The sequence below is a fragment of the Capsella rubella genome, unplaced genomic scaffold (genome assembly GCF_000375325.1).
Source record: "Capsella rubella cultivar Monte Gargano unplaced genomic scaffold, Caprub1_0 scaffold_1, whole genome shotgun sequence".
Classification (NCBI taxonomy): Eukaryota; Viridiplantae; Streptophyta; class Magnoliopsida; order Brassicales; family Brassicaceae; genus Capsella; species Capsella rubella.
This window is the reverse complement of record NW_006238923.1, coordinates 9298473-9312050: the sequence shown is the minus strand read 5'-3', so window position 1 is coordinate 9312050 and position 13578 is coordinate 9298473. Positions and strand designations below refer to the sequence as shown.

The 13578-nt window shown below is 35.4% G+C and overlaps 2 protein-coding genes across 4 annotated transcripts; one reads left to right on the top strand and one right to left on the bottom strand.

Moving 5' to 3' along the window:
- Positions 1-4942: 4942 nt before the first annotated feature.
- Positions 4943-8192, top strand: LOC17898061. The gene is made up of 14 exons (XM_006305165.2): positions 4943-5103; positions 5530-5603; positions 5674-5751; positions 5874-5949; positions 6093-6157; positions 6362-6463; positions 6674-6763; positions 6863-6937; positions 7031-7063; positions 7154-7228; positions 7319-7381; positions 7501-7569; positions 7649-7693; positions 7789-8192. The coding sequence occupies exons 1-14, from the start codon at positions 5061-5063 to the stop codon at positions 7951-7953; spliced, it is 1053 nt and encodes a 350-aa protein (XP_006305227.1). The 5' UTR covers positions 4943-5060; the 3' UTR covers positions 7954-8192.
- A 971-nt stretch (positions 8193-9163) lies between these two features.
- LOC17900191 lies at positions 9164-12935 on the bottom strand. 3 transcript variants are annotated; one of them, XR_002835469.1, is made up of 15 exons: positions 12647-12935; positions 12105-12178; positions 11868-11945; positions 11678-11753; positions 11253-11317; positions 11009-11110; positions 10723-10812; positions 10547-10621; positions 10419-10451; positions 10255-10329; positions 10099-10161; positions 9919-9987; positions 9784-9834; positions 9490-9700; positions 9164-9390 (listed from the first exon to the last, which is right to left on the bottom strand). XR_002835469.1 is itself a non-coding variant. In XM_023789671.1 (14 exons), the coding sequence occupies exons 1-14, from the start codon at positions 12687-12689 to the stop codon at positions 9557-9559; spliced, it is 1038 nt and encodes a 345-aa protein (XP_023645439.1). In that variant the 5' UTR covers positions 12690-12935; the 3' UTR covers positions 9164-9556. The 3 variants fall into 3 exon arrangements, 2 of the variants coding, with proteins under 2 accessions (XP_023645439.1, XP_006305260.1); XM_023789671.1 differs by having other exon boundaries at positions 9164-9700; XM_006305198.2 differs by having other exon boundaries at positions 9164-9700; positions 9790-9834; positions 12647-12933.
- Between the last annotated feature and the right edge of the window lie 643 nt (positions 12936-13578).

The window sequence follows — 13578 nt, the reverse complement described above, 5'->3', positions numbered from 1 at the left end:
TCTCTCTCTCTCTCTCTCTCTCTCTCTCTCTCTCTCTCTCTCTCTCTCTTTTCTTCTTTATATTTATTTCTATGTTATATTACTTTTTAAAGTGTACATATACATTTGTACAAATCTCCACAAACATAACACTTCTCACACAAGTACATTAACATGTCAGCTTCATGACTTGAAATATTCTCTTTCTTTCTATAATACTCCTCTCTCACATGAACTATATATTTTTTGCACAATTTAAAAAAAAAAGAAAAGAAAAAAGAACTATATATATATATATTTATATATACCCTCCAATTATTGTGTACCAAAGAAGCCCTCATAGGATTTATTCAAATCTTGCAAATTGAAAGAAATCGTCAATTACTATATTCATCATGCGCTTCCTTCTTTTTCAAACCTAGAAATTTTGGTACATTTTTTTTGTGTTTATACATAATTAGTAATGGAGACAAATGTTATTAGAAATTCCACACTCGATCGCCTACACACTTTAGAAGAGACTAGTGGTAGAGTGGTTTCTCATTTTCAAATCCCATAGTTTATATAGACATTGGATGCTTTTTCTTTTTGTTCCCGAATAATTTGAAGATTTAATTTGAAATCATTCATACATGCATAAACCCTAAAGATTTTAAAACCACTACTGTTATTATTATTATTAAAGATATGATGATGGGTTTTTAATATGTTGAGAGAGACATAGATATTTAATATAAATCGTATGATGATAGTGTGATGTTGAAAAAGAGAGAGAGAGAGATTGATAAAAAAATGGACGGTGGAGATGAGTGATGGCAACCCTAAACTGAAAAGAGTAGGGCAATGAATGAGTTTGGACACGTGTCGATATATGGATGGTAGAGTCTGATATAATCCACCTGATTTTATTTTTTCATCAATTTTTTCTTTACTTATAAAAACGAGTTCAGGGAATCATGTGACCTAACCTTAACTAGGTGAAGCCTCGTACGATTTTTCCCAACTTACGGAACTACCCCTTTGTGATTGGTGAAGTTATTATACAAAGTAAAAAAAAAGAGACACCCTCTTTTGTGATATACATTCATGTGTTTCTTATTTTTACTGCTAGATTTATTTTATATCTATTCTTACTCTGCTAGATTTGTTTTTTCTATTTCCAATCTTTTTGTATATATAGAACTCTTTTAAAAGAAACTATTTTAATGTTTTGTTATTATTTTGACTAATTTATAAAACAAACCATGCATGCATGTTGATAAATATCTAGTTTGGTATGAGATGAGAGTTTGATGAGACCGAAGACGACCGTCACACACAGAAAGAAATATGAAAGTAGAAATAGAAACATAAATGGATAAAATAAACAGAGTTATGAACGTAAGTGATAGTTTATTTTGGTTATCTTAGGGTTCGTCCGATGTTAGAGATCATGTCTGACCAAAACTCTTTAGTGTGTGTGTGTGCGCTTTATATTTGCTGCTGCAGACGTAATTGCTTTATTTTGACCGGTAAGTAGGTGATGGACACTATGGTGTGATTCAATTAGAAAAACTAAACATAGCTTTATTATTCTGTTTGGTTATATTTATACCCATTTTTTTAGCTTCTCTTTTTCTTTGTTATTTTCACATTGATCAATCTCTCTCGATCGTCCAAGCATTTTAAGCAAGTTTTCATCACTAATTATTCTTTATCTTTGTCTTTACATGTGGACTCTATGTTACGATATTTTGATTTGCTTTAGTTATCAATTAGGTAAAAAATATATACTGTATATGGTTGTAATATAACTTACGATCAAATCTAGTTGGAAGGGTATGACCGTATGAGAAGAAAAAAAAGGAAGGGAAGTACGAATTCACTTGTTATCATCAGATCTGGTCGTATAGTTCAATGTAAGATGATGACAATTGATAGAGCTGATGATGTGTGTATTAAACCAAAAGAGAAACTAAAAGTACATTCAACTGTTTATTTATTGATGTCATACACCAATGGAAGTTAAACACATATATCATAATGGTATAATTAAGTATATATATATCTTCTCTCTTTTTCTGTACTCTTTCATTCTTTTCTTGATACCCCAATTTTTTCAATTCTTCCCCCATTGATAACATATGTGGTGAATTACAAGGTATGTGACCAACATCGATACCATATTTAGTTTTTCAACGTTTCAACTGTCAAGCATTTCAAGAAAATACAAACATTCTTTAAGTCTCTTCAAGACTTTTATCCAAAAGAGATTTTAGTTTTTTTTTGTTGCAACATATATCAATAATGACATATATTGAAAAAAAAAGAAAACAAACAGAAAGTGAGATAAATTTTGTTTGTAGGATTTATTATTCTCTTAACCGTAATAATATTTTTTCAGTGACATGCACATATATAATACTGATCCTATATAGAGACATCAAGTTTTTTTTTTTTTTTTTCGCCAGAGACTTCAAGTTTATGAAATGGAGTTTTTATACACTAGTGTATAATTCTTGCAATCTTTTCATGTGCAGTCAGTGCAGAACACATTATAATTATCCTTTTACTTAATTATAGTCCTCTAACTCCATTGCTAGATACACCGAATCAACTCGAGAAATGTCACAACTAAAAAGTAAAAGCATACTAAAATTTTAGTGATAAGAAGAAATATTTTGGATCGTAAAAACGGACCAAAAGAAGTTAGAGCTAATACGCAAAGTCGGGGATCATAAAAACGGAACAAAAGAACTTAAAGAAAGAGAATCAAAGCACTTGGAAATACTCTTTTGGCTTTGGGATCATATGCACTGGAGCACACAAAAAGGTCCCACTTGGAGGCAAAGATGTATAAATCATATCCATCGAATGAGAGATCCAACGGTCGTATAGAGAACTCCCAAAATCAGAAAAATGCTATTACACGTAGGAGAAACAAGAAAGAAGAATCTCGATGTGGAGCTATAATAAGCTAAAGAGACGATATCGACCGACGACGGTGATGAATGATCGATGAAGCCGGGGGACCATTATCTCAACTTGCAATATGAATGTGTGTTGCACTACAAACTAGAAGGAAAATAAATGCCACGTGAAATCCTACACGACAGCTAAGTTGCGAAGTACTGGTGATGTGGTCCATATATATGCATTGGGGGTGAGATGTGAATCGGACGGCTTTGAGCCGATGTCGTGAAAGGGTCCAAGGAAAGGAGTAAGAACCGTTGGATTAATCTGCTATATATAGACGGACAGGGTCCATGTCAAGACGTAATGGGAAGGGGACCTCGTTTCCCAAAATAGAAATATGGTGTTATCGTCAAACAAGTCACGTCTGGGGTTTTATTGATGAGTGGGGTTTTGAGTTTTTGGACCAGTCTCTCTATCTTTTTTCTTCTTCTTCTTTTTTTCACCCTTTAACTTTCCCCTACAATAGATATATAGTAAGTTACTGTTGTCGTAGACTCATAGTCATTATGCATTTAAAAGGTTTTTACTTTTCAGCCTGCAAGAAAATTATATGGTTTTATATACAATGGACCCTTCCGTAATCTACACTTATAGAGTGTAAATGTTATTTACAAACTAATTTGAACTGCTGAATGACTAAAATACACACTAACAGATTTCAGATACATATAATGATGATATAATTAGCTTTTTAAGCACAAAAGACTATATAACATAAAATAATGTCATTTATGTAGGGACTCGAGATAGTGAGAGTACGTAAATAACTTTGATGACTCTTTTTATAAGTTTGCGCTGCTCATTAAATGGTCTTAATCAGTTGATTTCAAAACGGATACATTACTACCAGTAGACTGGAAATTAACCTTTATCAAAAAAAATGAAACAAATTTAAAAGAGAGCCGACGAAACAATTTACACAATATTTTAGATGCCTAATTAATCCAAGATAAGACATAAGAGTCTACCGAAATAGAATTGGAGGAGTGTCAAAGCTAGCTAGTGTCAAATATTGTTGCTCTTCAATTTCACGCATGGTTTGATCGAATGCTAAACCAGGCCTTAAGCAGGTTGGGAGGCAAGATAATCAAAGTACAAAATGTACAATCATTCTTTTTGACAAGAAATTTTGCATATATATATATGCTGTTAGAAAAGAGAAAGGTGACCAACTCTTAATTAGAGACGCAATGATATAATGGTATAGTAAGTGAGAAAACGAACATGCAAATCGCAAAATAAAGGATGGGCCTCAAACACTACTTATAAAATTTTATTATTGACACTATTGAAGCTGTAATTATTTAATACAAGCGGTCGTCTCTGTTTTTCATGTGACATGTCATGATGTAGGGGTCTTCAAAACCGGCCATGTCTCATAACATTGTTATGATAATTAGGAACCATATACTTAAACTAGGAAATAAAATCTATGTAATATTTCTTACAAATATAATGTTGTGGATTTATCTATTTTATATAAAGAAACAAAAGATATAAAAGTAATTCACAATATAATCTCAAATCCTTTGTACATGTAAACAAACTCACACCATATTTTGACGATCCAATACTCCATGTACCCACAAAATACTCGAGTTACGTACTCGATTAGCTCCAAAATACATCATATATTAGATTTAGTCTTCACGTTATTTTCTAAAATTTCTTTATGTTCTTACAAAACTGTAATGTCTCAGTCTTAGTAGCTAGAGTCCCCAATTACCTGTCTTGTTGCTCTTTCTAAAGTGCCTCGGTGAATGGATCACTCTAAAATTAGGGGAACTTGGGTATTTAATTTGAATCATCCCCATATATATCAAGTGAGATATTTATTAATTGCAGGATTTTTATTTTTAAATGGACCAATTAACATGATCGGTTCGAGTATCAGATTTTAACCCGGGAAATTTCGGTTTGGTTTGAGTAGCTCTGGTTTGTTGCCTCGTCCTCGACACAACAAGAGAACAATATAGTCGCACGTCGGCTTTCTCTCTCTGCCCACTTCTTCTTCTTCCTAAGAGCGCGCCTCTGTTTCGCCGGTTCGTTCCCTCAGCTCTCTTAGACCTTCTCACGCGCCTTCGTTTTCTATCTTAGTTCTTCTCTGAATAAGCTACTGTCTAGCCATGGCTCTTCCGCTCGGGAAGCTCACTATCCTCATCGGTGCAGGTCTGTGCTTTTTATATCCAGTGACTAATTTGGTCGCTGGTCGAATTCTCCTCTGATTTTATTTATTTATTTTCATGGGTAATTGCAATTAGAGGATGAAAAGTTAGGGTTTTTCTTAAACCCTTTTTTTTTTCTTTCTTAAACCCTTTGATTCCTGTAGAATTCATCAGTGTCCTTGACTAGCTCAAAATTTAAGGCTTTTGATCTTTCAGCGTGGTTTCATCTGTTGCGTATTGGATTCAGAGTATAGCTTTTGTCTGAATTAGTGAGAAGAAGCTTTTGTTTAGTTTCTATGTTAATGCACCTACAATGATTGTGAACTTGCCGTATCGATTGATTTTGTTTACGTGCTTAGTGTTCATCCAAGTTACTGCATTTTACTAATATTGTGGAGTTTATTTATCTATTTTGCCAATGTTCTTTTAGGTCTTGTTGGGTCAGCATTTGCTAAAGAAGGGGGCTTACTAGATGTCTCGAGTTTGGTCTCGGGTGCTGTTAAGGTATTCAAATTTTTCTATGTTTTCAACTTGGCGTCTCCTCAGCTAACAATGGTTTTGTTTCTTTTGACAGATGGTATTTAGGCAACTGAAACAGGAAGAACCTAGCAAATCAGCTAGCAATCCCCGCGATGATGTACTTGCGGCCCAGGTTAGTTTGACATTAGTCTATTGCCTAGGATTAGTTCTCGGATAGAGATGGATAATATATATACTTACTGACGACTTACATTATTGTGATTGAGCTCTCTTTTTTTTTGTTTTTGGTTGTAGGTTAACAGTATTAGGCATGAAATACAGTTGCTGTCTTCAAACAGACCTATCACCATTGTTACAACACCAGGATCAGGTCCTCTGGAGTTTTTAACTTTTTATACTGGAGTTTTTGTATTCCTCTTCTGCACTAGAAATGACGAAATTGGTTTGATATGAAACTTGGAATTGGGTTCACACACTTATATCTGGACATTGTTTTTTGACATCCTAATTCAGGTGGCAGAAAGTATGGTTTGATCATTATTGTTGGGGTGATAGGCTACGGATATGTGTGGTGGAAGGTAATAATACTTCACCATACCTGAGCTACTTAGAATTGGTTAGTTGCTTATTTGAAGTGATGTTAACTAGTCAAGGTTTTGTATTTTGGAAAACATTTCATTGGGTTCTCCTTTCTATTTAGTTTGACCTGGTTTAGTTGTTTGTAGGTTCTTTCTCTGTTTTGAAAACTTACTGCACACTGAATTATTCTGCAACATTCTCAGGGCTGGAAACTTCCAGACTTAATGTTTGCGACAAGGCGTAGTTTATCAGATGCATGTAATAAGGTTGACAAACAAATCGATGGTTTTCACTCATCGCTCTCGGCAAGTTCTCACTTCCCTTATTTTCTTGAGCAATCTTATTGACTGCTTGCGTACTAATTTGTCTTGATTTGACCATTGAACTTATTCTTATCAGTTATGATGGTTTCTTTCGTGAACAAATCCATCTAAATGATCTAGTACAATAAGTATAATTCAAGTGCAAAGATCAATACATTGTCTCATTTTGTTTCTGTTAGCATTTTATGACAGGGTACAAGACAGGAGTTAAGTTCAAACGTAGGCAGGATCGGTTGTCGTTTGGATGCAAATATGGAGGTTATTGAAGAAACAGAACGAGGGGTATGTTAGATTAAATTGAAACAACGTTTCTTTTTCACTGCATTGTCAAGGCTTTCTGATGATTCTCATTGTTTTTTTATAATGTATCAAAATGTTTAGGTGACTGAATTACGGGATGTTACAACAGTTATAAAGGATGACATTAAGTCTGTTTTCGATGCCGTTGAAACTCTGGTGAGAAAATTGAGAAATCGCATATATATTCTACCATTTGTTCTCCCTAGAACCGAAAGAGAGAGATAATATTGTGATCTTCATGTTTGTCAGGCTAATAAAGTCTATCGCATTGAGGGAAATCAGGTAGCATGTCACAGTTGTAGTTAGAGAAATTTTTTTGTGTTCATCTAGCATTGTTTTGATCTAATTCGAATTTCTTGGCCATCCATAAAGGATATCACGCTGAGAGGAGTTGGGGCTCTGCATGCTCAATGTCGGGAGAACCAAAGAATGCAAGAGTCTAATCAGGCATGACCATTCTCCTTTGTGCAGAGGATTTTAGGGAAATTGCTGCACATACATTTTCATCTTATTTACACAGACTTTTTTTATGTTTAGGCTTTGCCATCAACTTCGTCATTGCCTGCCCTTGAGGGAGCTCCTATAACACCATCTTCAAGGGTAAATGACTAAGTTTTTTTATCTGGTCTGGTGTCGTAGTCACATTAAACTGTTCATCACGTGACAGATCTTGCTCTGTTCTATTGTTGATTTTCTCTCGTGTTTGATGTAATAAGCAGACTCTGTCTTTGCCACCTGTTTCTCCTGATGAATCCCAGTCGCCATCAACTCCTAAAGGGGCTAAACAGGTTTGTTCTATAAGCATATTTTTTTTCTGTTTAGAAACTAAATTTCACTGTATAGAGTTCTGACGTTTTATTTGGACAGTCACACAGTCCACTTCAGCACACTCAGTCTATGTCTGGTTTGAAGGTAAAAATTCTTTATCTCTTCAGTCCTAACTGTCCCGCAAGTTCTGAGCATCAATATGCGTCAAACCTAATCTAAAGCAATTTTCTATGAATTAGGACATAAGTGAAAGCTCTATCAGCCGCGAGACATTGTCAAATGGAACAAGTTCTGGAGGAAACGGTGTATCAGGCATGAGTTCGGGAATGCTGAGTAGGTTCTCAATACCAAGAATAGTGAGGAGTCGTACTACGGTCAACACAGTAGTGCCTACTAAGTACTAACTGAAGAGAGTCTGTTTATTTAATAATTAGTAGGATTAAGATTAACAAACAAGAAGGGGGCATGTTGTATCTAATAGAGTATTTGAATAGATTTTTAACCTTTTTTAGCTTGCATCGAAACAATGCCATAAATGTTAAATAGTTGTTTTGTAGGGATGCAGCATATATTCAAATGGGTTATTTATCACACTTTCGTTGCTGTGTTTTAGAATACAAGAGGGTCACGATGATTCCTTTGATTGAGTTTGGTCTGTTGATACTTGAAAGAGCTTTTGAATATAAAAGCTATTATGATGAGAAGAGTTTAATATATAAAAGCTTGTTGAAAAATAATGACATACCTCAGATTGGTGGTCTAAGTGAGGTATGCAATTCAATGTTCTGCAAACTGATGGAGTATAAAAAGTCCTTTAATAAGGCTTGTTTGATGGCGAAATTGCCCGATTAAAAGATATATTGCTGGAGCTACTATAGAGAAAACAACAGTCTCTGCTTAGAACAGCCTTAGGCTTGTACAATAATGTATGTCCGATCAAAAGATATTTTGCTTGAGCTGGGACAACATGTTGCTTCAATCTCTGCTCTTGAACAATGCTGTTTGTTCCATGAAAAGATATTTTGCTGGAGCTGGGATAGCAAGTATAACAAGAGAAATCTTCAATCTCTGCTAAGATAAGCCTTCATTAAGGTTTGGACGATGATGTCCTGAGAAATCATTTTCTCTGCTCAAACAAAATAATTCAATATCTGCAAATTGATGGAGAATGAAAGTCCTTTAACAAGGCTTCTTTTATAGCTTTTGAATAAGGGAAAGATAAATTGTCCCATTAAGAAGGTATCTTGTTGGAGCTGGGAAACATGTGAACATTCAAAACTCTACTAAAGAGAGATCTTCAATCTCTGAAGTCTGCATATATCAGCCTTTGTTAAGGCTTTTTACAGTGTGGTTTCATTCAGTTATATGCTTGAACTATAAATCTCGCTGAGATATGATATTCAATATTCTGCAAACTCAGGACTTGTTTTTAATGGTGTTCTAATATTGGAATCTCGATTGTCAGTTTTGAGATGGCATTTATTATACAAAATCAGCCATGATAGTCTCTCATCTCTTGCTAGAAACAATCTTAAATATGTCAATAGAGTACCCAGTTACTTTGCTTGTTCTCAAGCATTTCAAAACTTTTCACACTAAGTAAACAAAAGATGATGACATGAAACAGTCTCTTATCATTTTCACTATTATCGAAAAATTTGGTCGAAACAATGTAATTGCCAAATGGACCAGGCTTTTTATTTAATACAGAAAGGAAAAGAAGAGACGGCCAGACAAAACCATCGTCGACTTCTGTATAAAGTATAAACTGAGTTACGAAAGGGCAGAGCAACAGACTGATTAACTGTGACATATAATCCAATTAAATATAAGCTGCATCCCTACAAAAAATTATGCACCATTTATGACATTCTCTCCACTAAGCAAGGGACCGAGCATACACACAGCATAATCTATTCAAATCCTCTACTGGCACTTACCCATCTCTGGCTTTGCTGATCATCATTTTTGAATGATCAAAACTCTCTCTTCGGTATTGACAAGCAACTATTGGGGTCCAATGGAGTTAGTAGGTACTGTGTTGACCACACTACGAGTCCTCCCTATTCTTGGTATTGAGAACATACTAAACAGGCCCGAACTCGTGTTTCCCGTGCTTTCTCCGGATTGTGTTCCACTGTCATTTATCTCCTGAGACCCAGATTTATATAAGATCGTTTTAGGTTGGGTTTGACCCATATCGAAGTTTGAAAGGAAGGGAGGAAGAATATTACATTTACCTTCAAACCAGACATAGATTGAGTGTGCTGAAGGGGACCACGAGACTGTCCAAACGTAACGTCAGTATTTGCTAAAACCAACATCAGTTTCAGTTTCTAATCCAAAGTCTAGTTTAAGATAGAACAAACCTGTTGTGTGCCATTAGAAGTTGAAGAAGACTGGGATTCACGGGGAGAAGCAGGAGGCAAAGATAAAGTCTGCATACATCAAAACACGAGAGAGAGAGAAATAAGCAAAAAGAACAGAATAAAAACGCAATGCACAGTTGAAATTCATCATGAGACCAGATAAAAGATTTAGTCGTTTACCCTTGACGATGGTGTCATAGGAGCTGCCTCAAGGGCTGGCATTGATGACGTTGATGGCAAAGCCTAAACATAAAAGATGTCTGGGTAAATAAGATGAGCATGTAGATTACGAAGCCAATTCCCTAAAATGCACTGCAAAATGGAGAAGGTTCATGCCTGATTGGACTCTTGAGTTCTTCGGTTCTCCCGACACTGAGCATGCAGAGCCCCAACTCCTTTAAGCGTGATATCCTTTATGGATGACCAAGAAATTTAAATTCAATCAATACAATGCCTGGTGGAAATAAAAAAGTTGCACCTCCAACTACCCCAAATGTTACCTGATTTCCTTCGATACGATAGACTTTGCTTGCCTGAAAATTACGAAGATCACATGATTACCCCTTTTTCATTTTTTTAAAGGCAGAACATACTGGTGAACATATATTCAATCACTGAATTTTCTCACCAGAGTTTCAACAGCATCGAAAACAGACCTAACGTCATCCTTCATAATTGCTGTACCATCCTGTAGTTTAGTCACCTAAACATTATGACATATAAAGAAACAAACAGTTAGAATCATCATAAGGCCTTGACAACACATTGAAATGGAAGTATTTGTCAACATTTAATCTAACATACCTCTCGACCTGTTTCTTGAATAATTTCTGTATTTGCATCCAAACTACGACCCATCTGATCAATTTTTGAACTTAAATCCTTTTTTGTGCCCTGTCATGATATGTAAAATGAGACAAAATTGTTGTTCTGCAACTAAATTAAAATAGTTATCAGATCATGTGGATGGAATAGATCACAAAAGGAATCATCAAAACAGACAAGAATAGAGTTTAGTGGTCAAAACAAGAAAAAATAGTAAGCAAACAATCTTCAGGAGTACTAGAAAATATGGAAAATAAGAACTTGCCGAGAGCGATGCGTAAAATCCATCAATCTGGGTGCCAACATTATTACATGCATCTGATAAGCTGCGCCTTGTAGCAAACATAAAATCTGGAAGTTTCCAGCCCTGAAATTATTGCATAAAAAATAATTGAAAAGGAGAACCAGATAAATGTTTCCTAAAAATACGAAAAATCTTGACTAGCCAACATCACTTCGAGCAAGCAAGTAACTACTTTAGGTAGCTGAGGAATGGTGAAGAATATTACCTTCCACCATACATATCCGTACCCTATCACTCCAATTATAATGATCAGACCATACTTTCTACCACCTAGGAATTAAAAAGAAGTTGTTAAATTATTTGCTTTTAAGCAACAATTAACAGTAAAAGAAATATCAACGTCATATCTATGAGATGACTTGCTAATACTAGGGATAGATCAGGACATAAGTCTGTCGTCTTTGATGTTGGGAAAATGTAGCAAAAGAAGAAGAAAATTCTATAAGAAAAATTTCAAAAACCATGGCCAGAAAAATATAAGCGAATGTCAACAGTTTGAGAAACGTTTCTGGTGTACTGTTTCATATTAGCATAATAGCCAAACCATTTTGGTCCTTTGTCACAGATTTTTAAGCTAGAAGATTAGAGCAGAGAGGGATACAAAAGTTCAACACAAAAATTCTAGAGAACCTGATCCTGCCGTCGTAACAATAGTGATAGGTCTGTTTGAACCCAGCAACTGCAATTCATGCCTAAGACTGTTAACCTACAAGAAAAATAGATATAAGACAAGTAAATCTAAGTCCTCCACACGCCTAATCTTATCCAGCACTATCTAATAACTTATCCTCGTCAATAAATAGATAAATCTCAAACAAACCTGGGCCATAAGTGTATCATTGCGAGGCTTGCTAGATGATTTGGCAGGTTCTTCTTGTTTCAGTTGCCTAAATACCATCTATCAAGAGAAAGAAACCATTGAACCATTTTTACAAACAACACAAGGAGTCGCCAAGCTTTACACCCAATATTTCATAGTAAAAAGGAAACAGAGAACACTTAATGAAATCAGAAGATGGGTGAAAGATGGTAAGCAGTGTGACATAGAAATTTATACCTTAAAAGCCCCCGAAACAAAATTGGATACATCTGGTAAGCCCCCTTCTTTGGCAAGCACTGACCCAACAAGACCTAACGTAAAAGCAAGATGGATGAACATCAAACATTTACACTAGAGTTATCGATGCAGTAAGATAGCAAATGGGTAATTTATTATCGATGGTGCAGTCACAACGGAACTAAGTTTAATGTATCCCTTAACAAATACATGAGAGTTAAAAGTGAATTCTTTTTCAAATTCCGGTGTTTTCAGATAGGCTGAACTGAAGAAACTAGGCTACAGAGGTAAACCAACACAGTGAACGCACTAAATTAATCAAAAGACTTGAAATTTGAGCTGAAGAAGATTCGATGATTAAGAGCCAGTGAAGCAACAGTGATCATTCTACAGGAACCAAAGGGTTTATCAAAAAACCCTAATTTTGCACATCCCCTAATTGCGATTACACATCGACTAACCGAAATCAGAAGCAGAGAAGAATTCGAGCACCGATCAATAATCCAGTACGAGAATAAAAACATCCCAATAGATGAACGGACCTGCACCGATGAGGATGGTGAGCTTCCCGAGCGGAATAGCCATATCTAGAGACGAGTACTCAACCCTGCGAGCTTGTACAGACTAAGGTGGAAGAGGAAGCCGCATGAGAGGATCGAAGAGAGAATTGGAAGAGGAGCTCCGGAAAAGTACGCGGGAGACAGATTCGGTCTTGTGAAGGCGGAGGGAGGCGGAGAGAGAGAGAGAGAGAGAGAGATACTCAAATTGTCTTGTCGAAGGGACAGTGTTCCTCAAGTGACTTGAGAAACAATATTTTTCTTCATTCATCTTTTTTTTTTCTTTCTAGGATTTGTTTTTTATCTCTGGGCCGAGAAATATCAGAATGGAAATGACAAAGCCTTAGAATATGCTCTAAGAAGATGCCCATGAGTAGTCCTAGCCAAAAAAATACTACTGAACCGGAATTAAACTAAACCGAAAGGAACCGAAACCAAAACCAAACTGAAATTGACGAAAAAGTTTAAAAGGTAAACTTAAGAACCGAAACCGAATCATACTGAACCGAAACTGAATCAAGAACCGAATAAATATCCAAAATACAATTAAACCGAATTGTATTTTAGTTATTTTTAGAACGAACAACTACCATTCTAATTTTTGAAGGATCTGTTAATGAGAAAAGAACTAAACCCTTTACATGTTTAATAAAGCAATAAGCATCCTCACCCCTAGTCCTAGATAGTAGATAGTAACATGATCGGAAAAGAGTTTATAAAAGAGGAAATGTGACAATACAAACAATAAATTAACCTAAAAGTTGGGACATGATTGAATACACAAGAATGACATTTTAGTCGCTAAAAAATATATAAACGAGACACCATTTGAGAAGTACCAAATCAAACAAAGACAGACATATCTGTTGGCCTATCTTCGGAAATTATGCAACCTACCTAATCTTTAACACTTCCTA

Coding starts and splice junctions, on each gene's coding strand:
- LOC17898061 (XM_006305165.2), top strand. CDS start 5,061: ATGGCTCTTCCGCTCGGGAAGCTCACTATCCTCATCGGTGCAG. Junction 5,104..5,529: donor CACTATCCTCATCGGTGCAG/GTCTGTGCTTTT, acceptor ATGTTCTTTTAG/GTCTTGTTGGGTCAGCATTT. Junction 5,752..5,873: donor ATGATGTACTTGCGGCCCAG/GTTAGTTTGACA, acceptor TTTTGGTTGTAG/GTTAACAGTATTAGGCATGA.
- LOC17900191 (XM_023789671.1), bottom strand. CDS start 12,689: ATGGCTATTCCGCTCGGGAAGCTCACCATCCTCATCGGTGCAG. Junction 10,330..10,418: donor ATCGTATCGAAGGAAATCAG/GTAACATTTGGG, acceptor TCATCCATAAAG/GATATCACGCTTAAAGGAGT. Junction 9,835..9,918: donor CTTCTAATGGCACACAACAG/GTTTGTTCTATC, acceptor ACGTTTGGACAG/TCTCGTGGTCCCCTTCAGCA.